This window comes from Pelobates fuscus, chromosome 13 (genome assembly GCF_036172605.1).
Source record: "Pelobates fuscus isolate aPelFus1 chromosome 13, aPelFus1.pri, whole genome shotgun sequence".
NCBI lineage: Eukaryota > Metazoa > Chordata > Amphibia > Anura > Pelobatidae > Pelobates > Pelobates fuscus.
In genome coordinates, this window is record NC_086329.1 from 62,560,949 (window position 1) to 62,573,152 (window position 12,204).

A 12,204-nucleotide genomic window follows, 5' to 3' on the forward strand; every position below is an offset into this window, starting at 1 on the left:
TGTAAGTAAGTCCCTTTATGACCGCAGCCTCTCCAGCATACATCTGTGGATACCCTGTTCATCCTACACAATTTCACCGGGGTGGTGTACCACCTAAACATGGTTTTATATGCTTGCTCCTGCATTGAAACACATATAGACGACGTTGCTGCAGCTTCCCAAATCTCCTGCCAATCCACCCCCTCCAATTCTTCGCCAAGATCCGCCTCCCATTGAGCTATGTAAGTAAGGTCCCCCCATTCTGACGTGGAAGTGCTTAAATGCGCATATAAAGCTGTTATAAGGCCCCTCGGGAACTGTTCCCTGAGGCACATGGCTTCGAAAAAGGTAAGTGGTTGCAGTGCACTAGACCTATTGGTCGGGGTCTGTGCAAAGTCAGTCTCTAAGTTGTAAAAAGCGAAAGAAGTCAGAAGGGCGTAAATTTGCCCTGGCCTTTAAATCCTCAAACTGAAGTAGTGAGCCACCTTCATAGAGTTGGCAAAGGCGCTGGACGCCCGTACCCTCTATTCCTTTGAATTCCCTAGCGTGTAGACCAGGTGGAAAAGCTTTGTTTCTAAGGTAGGGGGTCAATGGGGATGTCCGGGAGGACAACCCATATTTGATCGACGCAATGTCCCATATTTTCATCGAATTCGCTATGGCCGTGCATTCAACTCGTGTTGTTGGTCTATGTTCACGAGGAACCCACATAAGGAATTGGGGCATATCAGGACCCATGAGGGACGACATCTGGAGGGGTGTGTCACAATGCTATTTGCATGAGCTGGGCCGCTAAATAGTAAAAATAAAAATTTGGCAACCCCTGCCCCCCCCAGAGTTTGATCTATATAGGATATTACGGGAAACTCTGTGCCTCCTGTTTTGCCAGATGAATTTCCCTGCGGCTCGCTGAAGCGGGCCTAAGTCAGACTTGGTGAGTCGAACTGGGAGAGACTGGAACAGGAACAAAATTCTGGGGAGGACATTCATCTTCACTGAGTGGATTCTACCAATCCAAGAGATTGGCTTATCCTGCCAGTTTTCCATATCCGAGATAAGGGTGCGTATCATGGGCGTGTAATTCTGCTGGAAGAGCTGGGCAGGATCTGCTGTCAAATGGATCCCCAGGTATTTGATGTGATGCCTATCAATACGAATGTTGTGATTATTTCCCACGCGAGCGATATCAGTATCACTCATACTTATAGGTAGAGCGCACGACTTGGGCAGATTCACTTTGTATCCGGCCAATTCACCGTATGTCTCTAAGACTGCTGCCAGCGCATCCATTGACTCTGTCGGCTCCGTCAGAGTCAGCAGAACGTCATCAGCGAATGCAGATACAACATATCGCTGGTCCCCAATCGAAATTCCATGAATCTCCTCGGTACATCTTACTCGTTGTAACAGGGGTTCCAGTGACAAAGCAAAGAGTAGGGGCGACAAAGGGCAGCCCTGTCTGGTCCCGTTGCCCAAGTTAAACGGTAAAGCCTTTGATCCTGCTATACGTACCCGATCCCGGACATCTGTATATAAGGCCCGAATTGCAGTGATAAACGTGTTAGGGAGGCCGAAGTGTCGCAGGACCTCGAATAAGTATGGCCATTTAACCCTATTGAAAGCCTTCTCTGCGTCAAGCGACAGGACCAATGTTGGGATCTTCCTATTCGCCTGCCGCCAGAGAAGGTCGATATTACGTCGAGTGTTTTCGTACAATTGTCTACCGGGGATAAAACCCACCTGGTCCGGATGGATCAGACGAGTTAAAAAGGGGTTCAGGCGAGTCGCTAAGATTTTAGCTAGAATCTTAGAGTCATGGTTTATCAATGAGATCGTTTGAAAATTTTCAGGGAGCGAATCGTCTCTGCCTGGCTTTGGTAGCAGGATCACGTCGGCCAGCGACATGTCCCTGTCCGGTATGCCCCCCTTCATTAGATCGTTAAACAACGTCTCAAGATGCGGTACCAGCTCTTCCCGAAACGTCTTATAATAACCGCCCTCGAAGCCATCTGGGCCGGGAGCTTTATTGCCCTTCAAGGACGATATTGCCGCGTCTATTTCGTCGGCTGTGATTTGAGCTCCCAAGGTGGCAGCGTCGCCACCCTCCAGTTTTGGTAGGGCTAGTCGGTTGAGGAAAATCCTTGTTTCCTCCGTCTCACGCTGTTGTCGTTCCCCGTCTGCTCCTCCAGAGTGGTTATATAAGTTGGAGTAGTATGCTGTGAATACCGTCGCTATGTCAGTGGGATCCATGCAATACTTACCCGCTGCGTCTTTGATGCTCGTGATGTGAGAGTGACCCTGTCTCGGGCGGAGGGACCTAGCTAACAATGTGTCCATTTTATTAGATTTTTCGTAGTATGTCCTCTTGGACCATACCACTGCCCTAGCTGTATCATCTAATAGTGTCTCTCGTACAGACATACGCAATTTCTGTGCGTCCGCCTACGTGGTAGCAGACGGGACTGCCTTATGCTTCTCTTCCGCACGTCCCAGGGCCTCCAGAAGGGATGACAGCATTTTACGCTTCTTTTTTATCGTCGCTTCTCTAATAAATATTCCCCGGATAACCGCTTTGTGAGCGGCCCAAACCGTTGCCGGGCGGAGGTCAGGCATTACATTCCGAAGAAAATAATCGGATAATTCCTGACGGACTGTCTCCACCACGACCGGGTCCTGTAATAACGAAGTGTTCAGTTTCCAGGACCACGGAGACGCGGTGCAAAGTTTGTCCATTGTTAACGAGATCTCCGCGTGGTCCGACCAGGTTATAGAACCGATCGTGGAATCAGAGGTCTTGGATGCCGCATGCGAGTTGACTAGAAATAGGTCAATCCTAGAGTAAGAGTCGTGGGGTGCAGAATAAAACGTAAAATCACGGGCATCGGGATGATGAGCTCTCCAGATATCTAAGAGTCGAGTACGCTGGATAAATGTGCGGAGTAGTTTGTCCTGACTCCCCCTACCGTGTGATCTTGGCAACCCGCTGCAACGGCTCCGGTCAACAGCCGGGCACGGAGTGGCATTAAGGTCGCCGCCCACAACTATCATTCCATGCGGTAAGTTATTGACCATTTGGGCCATGGCGTCCCAGAATTCGGCAGAGGGGACATTGGGGGCATATATATTGAGGAAGTGGATCGTATGGGTGTGCAAACTCCCAGAAAGTAATAAATAGCGTCCAGCCGGATCAGCTACCACATTCCCCATCCGAAAGGGGCATCTGTGGTGTATAAGGATGGCTACGCCATTCCTCTTGTTTAGAGCTCTCGCCTCATGTACAATGCGGAATGTATGGTCCCTCAACATAAATTTTGCTGGCTTTGGTATATGCGTTTCCTGCAGGAAGGCTATGTCAGGGTTCAGGCGTTTAAGTTCCCTAAACATAAGGCGCCGTTTACTCGGGGCATTAAGGCCTTTAACATTCAAAGATAAAAGTTTCAACGGCATTGTAGTGGATTTAGAGATCGGCTTGTCATACAAGTCGGATCCTCTATGGATCGACTCTGATAATGCGCAGAGGACACAATGACACCTCCCCCCAACTGGGACCGAACAGGGAATAGGGTTAAGGGAAGGTAAAAAGGGTAACAAGGGGTGGAAGAACAGTGAATGAAAAAAGAAAAAGAGAAAAACATAAACAGTAGCCTGGTCTTACCTATTGCCAGGACCAAATGGGAAATATGTCGAGGCGTTTCCAGAGAACCGAGTCGGCCCCAGAACCGCCTCAACATAGACCAACGACGAATAGCACCCCCAGGGTGCCAGACAATCCCCAATTGGAGATAAAATTCGAAAGTATTATATAAAAGAACCGAAATGAAGGGGGAGCCCGCTAGGCCGCCCCCAGGCAACATCCAGAATAAAAAAAAAAAAACTCCAAAATCTAACAGGTGCCTTAATCTTACACCTATACACAGCATACCCCGCCCCCCCCTCCCCCACACAACCCCCCGCCCGGGAATGTACGACACACAGTGTCATAACCTGACTTAAAAGTGTATGTAGCATAAAAATAAACGTGAACATAGCGTGAACCATATCCCGCCGCCTCATCCCGAACCCACCCCCCAGAAGAAAACCGTAACATAAATGTACATTGCCCCCGGCCCAAAAGGGTAAGCTATGAAACCAAAAAATGGTGGGCCGGCCCAAGAAAAATCCTGTGAGGAGGGGGCGGCATCGAAGCAGGAGCGAGAGGGGGGGGGGGGACAAACAATAAGCAACATCATGATCTGATGCATTAGAATGGGTAGCGAAAAAATATGAACACCAGGAAAACCGCATCCCGCCGCCCACCGCCCCTCTCCGAACCCACCCCCCAGAAAAACAGTGTCTACATATACAATGCCTCCGGCCCCGAGGGACCAGGCATGAAACCCAAAAATCATGCTACTAAAAATAGTGGGCCAACCTGGAAAGAGTCCTTTGGGGAAGGGGCAGCAAATAATAAAATAACATGAATACAGTGAAAATCGCATCCCGCCGCCCGCCGCCCCACTCCGATCCCACTCCCCAGAAAAACCAGTGAATAAATGTACATTGCCCCCGGCCCCGAGGGACCAGGCATAATACCCAAAAATCATGCTTTGAAAAATGGTGGGTAAACTTGAGAAGAGTCCTTCGAGGGAGGGTGAGCAAGTAATAAATAATATGAACACAGTGAAAAAACGCTTCCCGCCGCCCCACCCTGATCCCATTCCCCGGAAAAACAGTGTTTAAACAAACATTGCCCTCGGCTCCGTGGGACCAGATATGAATCCCAAAATCGTACGAAGAAAAATAGTGGGCAAATCTGAAAAAGGTCCCCCCGGGACGGGGCAGCAATAAGTCAGGAGTGTGGGAACCAGGGCGAGGTATGGGGACGGTAAGAAGCCCTAACCCACCCCATAACGAGCCTGCCCACCCGATATGAAACCCTATAACCTGGGCCCGCCGCAACCAGAAATGCTAATAATAAAGACCCAAAGGGCGCATTAAGCGGGGCCCAGGAATCGCCCACCCAAACAACCTAAGCCCACCCGCGAGGTCTTACCATCCAGAAGAACAGCCTGCCGATACGACAATGGAATAGCCTCCCTCCTCATTCATCCGTCGCGTACCACTCTCGGGGGAGAGCGGCAAGAGCCTCCGCCGATCCCCTCGACACCGGAAAATCATCAGGGGTTTGGATCCCCAGCTCGGCTAGGAACTTCCTCGGGTCGCCATCAGGGAATAGAAGCTTCGTGCGGCCATCCCTGAAGGCCGTCAGCCGGAATGGGTGCCCCCAAGCGTACTTGATGGAATGGCGCTGCAAGAGTTCAGTGATCGGACGCCAATCCCTTCGCCTCTGCAAGGTCAGTGGGGTAAGGTCCTGATAGAGAGTAAGGTTTACCCCGTTATAGAGGATCTGTCAGTCTCTGCCATACCTCATCAGGGCCTCCTTCGTTTGGAACGATAGGAATTTAATTATTACATCCCTTGGGCGCTGGTCTTCCGCCCTCCTAGCCCTGAGGGCCTATGCACCCGTTCAATGTGCCACAAGTGTTCCGGGATGTCGGGGAGTAGCGGCCTGAAAATCCCCAGGACGACCTCAGTCAGGGACCCTTCCCCTTCCTGCTCAGGCGTATATTGTTGCGCCGCGTTCTATTCCCCAGATCATCTATGGCTGATTCTGCAGTAAGTAGTTGGGAGGTGAGGTGGTTTATCTGGGCGGCTGCAGCGTTGTGGGCCACAACCGTGGATTCGACCCGCTGCTCAAGTACGGTCGTCCTCACCCCCAAAGCCTGTATTTCTGCATTCACTTCTGAGGTGGTACGAACCATCTCTGAGGCCAGATAGCTACGAACCTCTGCCAGTTTCGCCAGGATCTGGCTGGTATCGGTATCCGAGGCCACACCGCTTGCTGGGCTCGCGGGGGAACGCGGCGTAGTTTGGCCTTCTCGTCCGCCATCTTGTGTGCTTAGTCGCACGGCGCGAAAGGCCGCAAACATCTCCGGCACAATGACGCCCGTTTCCACCGCCTTTTTCGCCTGTTTTTTCGTGGTTCTCCGATCCATCACGTCTCCCCCGCCTAAATCGGTCAATTTGAGAGTTTATCTCCGCCTTTGTATGCTGTTTGCACCGTGGTCGCAGCGGAGCTCTACCCGGACACGTCCAGCACGCTCGGCTGCAAACCACGCCCCCCCGTTAAGATTACTTTCACTGAAATTAATTGTATATTACATAATTAGGTCTGAATTCTATAATGCGCACTCTAGAAGGTGGGGTTCACAAAACAATGTTGCCTTTCCCAGACATTTTATATTTCTAGTTAAGGGAATATACATTTTAATGGTATTCATAACAACTCAACTTTACTTTGTAGTAAACGTACATCTTGTTTTTCAGTTGTGTTTAACATTGTTGTTGAATATTTTATTAAAGTGCATTTCTATTTACTGCGAGTGTCACTGTAACCTACAATTATGATTATATAGTTTTAGGAGAGCATTGGTGTTTTTCCCCTGGGTACCGTATTTTTCGCACCACAACATAAGACGCACCTAGTTTTTAGAGGAGGAAACCCAGAAAAAAATATTTTGATCAAACTATCCCATAGTGTTTTTTACTGTGGGAAAGTTTGTTCAGAATATTTGTTTTTCTCCCCTGTCCAATAGTGTTCCTTACCACCCACTCCCCTCTCCTGTCCCATAATGATCTTTAACCCCCCCTCCCCTATCCCATAGTGATTTTTAACCCCCCCCCCTTCCTCTGTCCCATAGTGATTTTTAACCCCTCCTCCTCTGTCCCATAGTGTTCTTTAACCCCCATCCCCTTGTCCAAGTGTTCTTTAACCCCCTCCTCCCCTTGTCCAATAGTGTTCTCATCCCATAGTGTTCCCCTCTCCCCTCCTCCCATAGTGTTCCCCCCCTCCCCATCTCCCATAGTGTTCCCCCCCTCCCCTCCTCCCATAGTGTTCTCCCCCTCATCCCATAGTGTTCCCCCCTCCCCTCCTCCCATAGTGTTCTCCCCTCCCCTCCTCCCATAGTGTTCTCTCCTCCCCTCCTCCCATAATGTTCTCCCCTCCCCTCCTCCCATAGTGTTCTCCCCTCCCCTCCTCCCATAGTGTTCTCCCCTCCCCTCCTCCCATAGTGTTCTCCCCTCCCCTCCTCCCATAGTGTTCTCCCCTCCCCTCCTCCCATAGTGTTCTCCCCTCCTCCCATAGTGTTCTCCCCTCCTCCCATAGTGTTCTCCCCTCCTCCCATAGTGTTCTCCCCTCTTTCCATAGTGTTCTCCCCTCTTTCCATAGTGTTCTCCCCTCCTCCCATAGTGTTCTCCCCTCCTCCCATAGTGTTCTCCCCTCCTCCCATAGTGTTCTCCCCTCCTCCCATAGTGTTCTCCCCTCCTCCCATAGTGTTCTCCCCTCCTCCCATAGTGTTCTCCCCTCCTCCCATAGTGTTCTCCCCTCCTCCCATAGTGTTCTCCCCTCCTCCCATAGTGTTCTCCCCTCCTCCCATAGTGTTCTACCCCTCATCCCATAGTGTTCCCTCCTCCCATAGTGTCCTCCCCCTCTCCCATAGTGTCCTCCCCCTCTCCCATAGTGTCCTCCCCCTCTCCCATAGTGTCCTCCCCCTCTCCCATAGTGTCCTCCCCCTCTCCCATAGTGTTCCCCCCTCCCCTCCATAGTGTCTCCCCCTCCAATAGTGTACTCCTCTTCTCCCATAGTGTTCCCCCCTCCCCTCCAATAGTGTTCCCCCTCCTCTTCTCCCATAGTGTTCTCCCCCTCCCCTCCTCCCACAGTGTTCCCCCCTCCTCTCCTCCCATAGTGTTCTCCCCCTCCCCTCCTCCCACAGTGTTCTCCCCCTCCCCTCCTCCCACAGTGTTCCCCCCTCCCATAGTGTTCCCCCCTCCCCTCCTCCCCTAGTGCTGCCCCCTCCACCCCTCCCACAGTGTTCCCCCCCTCGCCTCCTCCCACAGTGTTCCCCCCCCTCGCCTCCTCCCACAGTGTCCCCCCATCTCCCATAGTGTTCCCCTCTCCCCTCCCCTTGTCCCATAGTGCACCCCCTCTTCCCTCCTCTTGTCCACCCCCTCTCCCCTCCCCTTGTCCCATAATTACTTACCTGTCTTGTAGCGTGGGCCGGCTCCACAGCGCGCACCGTGGTACTGGAGCTTCAATTTCAGCTTCCGGTTTCCGGCGGGACTGAAAGGAAGTGTGCACACTTTCGAAAAGCGAAGTCCTGAACATCACACTACCCAAAGCGGAATACACTTCCCTGGAGTCACAGTTCGCATTTCGCTGGTGTCATGACAAGATGAAGTACCTTGGCATCTGGATGTCTACGGAACCGGTTGACATATATCGATACAATTCACAGCCACTATTAAAGAATATCCTGGCTGACTTGACTAAATGGTCATACCCGCACGTCACATGGCATGGACGAATAGCGGTGTTAGAAATGAACATACTCCCGAGAATTCTATACCTCATGCAGACCATACCAGTCATCCTGCCGGCGACCTTCTTCTCATCCCTGAAATCGGCAGTCATCAAATATGTATGGCGGGGCGAACGATCCAGAATACGATATGACATTCTAAGCCGGCCCAGACAACACGGGGGCTTGGCACTACCGGATTTTAAAAAGTATTGCCAAGCTACGGTACTACAGCGTATCTTGGACTGGCACTCGGGACCAATACAGAAACAATGGGCAGAGGCCTTATCGGCCCTACGTTGGAGGCAAAGATCTGGGGGGTAGACGGGAGTAGTGTGTCGCAATACCGAGGGGAGGGGACGATCTTTACAGATGATGCAAAGCTGGAGGGCGTTGAGAGATCAGAACCATATCTCACCCACGCCAAGCCCAATGATCCCTCTCACACATAACAAAGCCGTGGGAGGAGGATTACCCACTAGAGCATGGTCCATTGCTAGCACCGGGACATTCATGCCTATACACAAGGCCCTGGGAAACAGAAGGCTGCGTACTCTGGACTCGTTACTGGAGGGTGAGCCCAGGACTCCCCTCACCGTCATGAGATACATACAACTAAAACATTACTACGACGCAATGCTCCACAAAGAACGCCTACACAGAGACCTCACCTGGTTTGAAGACCTTTGCGAACGAGGCTACCCCTCAGAACACGCAATCTCAGCACTCTATCAACATCTAATAACAGCGGGCACGACTAATACCAACACATTCCAGCGACAATGGGAGGAACAATTGGGGACGACTTTCACAACCCCGCAATGGGATAAAGCACTAATCTGGCAACAGAAGAGCTCCATTTGCTCATATTACCAAGAAGTGAATTACAAGTTACTCTCTTTTTGGTACAGAACACAGACACTGTTACACCGGATCTTCCCATCAGTCGTCCCCCCCCCATGCTGGAGATGCCAGGCAAAAAGGGGCACCCTGACACACATCTGGTGGTCATGCAGGAGCATAACCACATACTGGGAAATGATCAAGGACACGGTGACAACTATCCTGGGAGACATACCGTATTGGAGTGCAGAACTGGCCTTGCTCCACATTTTGACGCAACCAATTCCGCTATACAAAAAAAATCGATGCTCCGTCATCTACTAAATGCAGCCAAAGCGTCCATACCGGTACACTGGAAAACAGCGACAGTACCCACTAAAAGACAATGGATCCTCAGGGTAGAGGACATCCAGGCAGCAGAAGCAACGCATGCCTCTCTGACAGAACGAGGAACCAGACATGCAGAGATGTGGCTACCATGGTTCCTATACATATCCCAATACCGGCGGGATGGAGATGCTACCGGGGCTGCAGAAGGGACGTCAACGGGGACAGGGCCTACGTAACACAGATCGTACCGTATACCCCCTTACCTTACCTTCCCACGTTATCCCGCCCTCTCTTATTGTTCTCTCTTGGCCGACTGCCGGAGTGCCAGGGCGGGGGGGAATGGGAATGGGAGTGGGGGCCGAGGAGACCAACCACATGATACACAGCATGCTACGTCCATAATAGGTACAACACAACCTGACACAGGTTCTCTATCTTATGTGTTTAGAGACACATATCATGAAACACTCTAACCACAGGGAACATAACTGAAGAATTAACACATAACACCCACAACGCCTTACGATTCACCAACGTTCAACACACACACCTCTCTCATTATTATAGAAAAGCATTATAGAGAAGAGGTCAGGAGGATAGGGCACGATGCAGACTCCTCCACAGACAACAAACACGAACACCCGTACATATGAGTTTAGGGGTGAACCGAACCCCAGGCACAATATCTCACTGTGGTTTTTGGGACCTACGAGACTAATCAGAAACATAGCCTATGACTTACTAAGCTTGCATACTTCTTGGACCCTCCCAGTTATAAACACAAAACATATCCCTGTCTGGCGAACTTACTCTGGTTAATGAAACTAGAAATACACACTTCTTTTCTCTGTAAATATGTATTAAGTACAGGCAAACACCACGTTCAAAAACTGGCAACACCATATAGGACCTGCGCATCCGACACTACAGTGGGCCTGCGAGCCCAGTTGATAGCATTTAACATCTGATATTAGTCCTCGGACACATCATACAATTGTCTGTAAAACATTTTTTTTTTATTCTTTGTTTACCTAAAGAGATATATGTATCTAAAATATGTATTTCTAAGCATGAAAAATAAAAATCTGATTTACAAATTGGATAAATACTTGCAAACACAAAACATACAGGGATATAATTTCTGATTAGTGGGTAATAGCTGCTTGATCCAAGGAGACATCTGACTTTTTTGGGGTCAAGAAGGAATTTTTTCCTAGTTTGTTGAAAAATTGGAATTGCTTCAGACTGGGTCTTTTGCCTTCTTTTGGATCGACAGCAAAAACATATGTGAGGAAGGCTGAACTTGATGGACGCAAGTCTCTTTTCAGCAACTTTTCATGTAACTTTGTAAAATAATTTTGCTCTTCCATGCAGGCATAATATATAAAGCTCCAAATTCCCACAGTTTTACATATGGTGAGTAAATGTGATTAAAAAGTGCGGATTTGCCCTCCCCCAACCGACTAGACCCCTCGACGCAACCACCAAGTTCTCCCCTACCCGTTAAGATATAAAACTGATGCACAACAGTCAATATATTGAAATTGCCGCAATTACTGTTTTCTCTGGAAAGCTAAAAGTGTAACACTTGAGATATTGTAACAACAGAACGACTTCTGAGAACTAATGTAAACAGATATCGATTGTATGACTGTATCTTTCTCAATGCATCAATAAAAATAAAGAATTATAAAAAAAAAAAAAGTGCGGATTTGTTTATTTTTTCATGTCTCTTGCTTCTTTATAGGTGTCTACCAAAACAGGACTTGATCCTGCAGGTGTTTGGCATGCCTGGGGCATGGCTTGTCTTAAATCTGATAATTTACCTGGAGCAAGGGAAAAATTTAGTAGGTGTTTCAAAGCACCTCTGGATCTTAACCAAAAGAATGTTGGATCAAAGCTGTTGGAGGATGTTGTTCAGTACCTTGAGACTGCAGCCAAACCAATCCTCTTGGTGGTACGTATGCTCTGTTTATTAACCTGTCCACCATGTAAAGATCACCGTATTTTTCCCTCCATAAGACGCACCTAGTTTTTAGAGGAGGAAAACCAGAAAAAAGATTCTGAATCAAATGGTATACTAAACTATTTAATAAACGGTATCAGAATAATATTTCAATCATGTAAAGTGAACAGCAGTCAACAGTGGCAGTAAGAACACTAGTACAGTTTTTGCGCGCGCACACACAGAGATAAACACTGACACTCCCAACTATAAACACAGATACATGCGCGCACACACAGCTACACACACAGAGATACACACTGACACTCACAACTACACAGATGCACACTGACACTCACAACTACACACACTGACACACACACACAGATACACATACCTAAACATACACACTGACACACAAATTGCAGTTGACCTATTATTAACCACACCCTGTTTCCATACCTTTTGTTGCAGGGAGGTGAATTCCTGGGGCTGACTGAGGCTGGTGATGGGATGGTAGTCTGCCTGCAGAGCTTTCTCCTCCCTCGTCCTCTCTGTGTGCCTTCAGTCCTCCCAGCAAGTTCGGTCAGTAAGCTGGGAGGAAGTAACAGTCGCTTCCTCCCAGCACTCTCTGCTCGGGAGGGGCTCGGTATCGGCTTTCTGCAGCCTTCCCTCCTCCATGCCGCATGATCTCAGTATGCATTCGCTCCA

At 49.4% G+C, this 12,204-nt stretch overlaps 1 protein-coding gene across 1 annotated transcript in view; it reads left to right on the plus strand.

Annotated features, from left to right (window-relative positions):
- ZFYVE26 (zinc finger FYVE-type containing 26) overlaps positions 1-12,204 on the plus strand; it is a 159,646-nt gene that overhangs the window by 95,070 nt on the left and 52,372 nt on the right. The window contains exon 32 of the mRNA XM_063439262.1: positions 11,296-11,505. Within this exon, the coding sequence (XP_063295332.1) occupies positions 11,296-11,505 (210 nt within the window). The remainder of the gene's footprint in view (positions 1-11,295; positions 11,506-12,204) is intronic.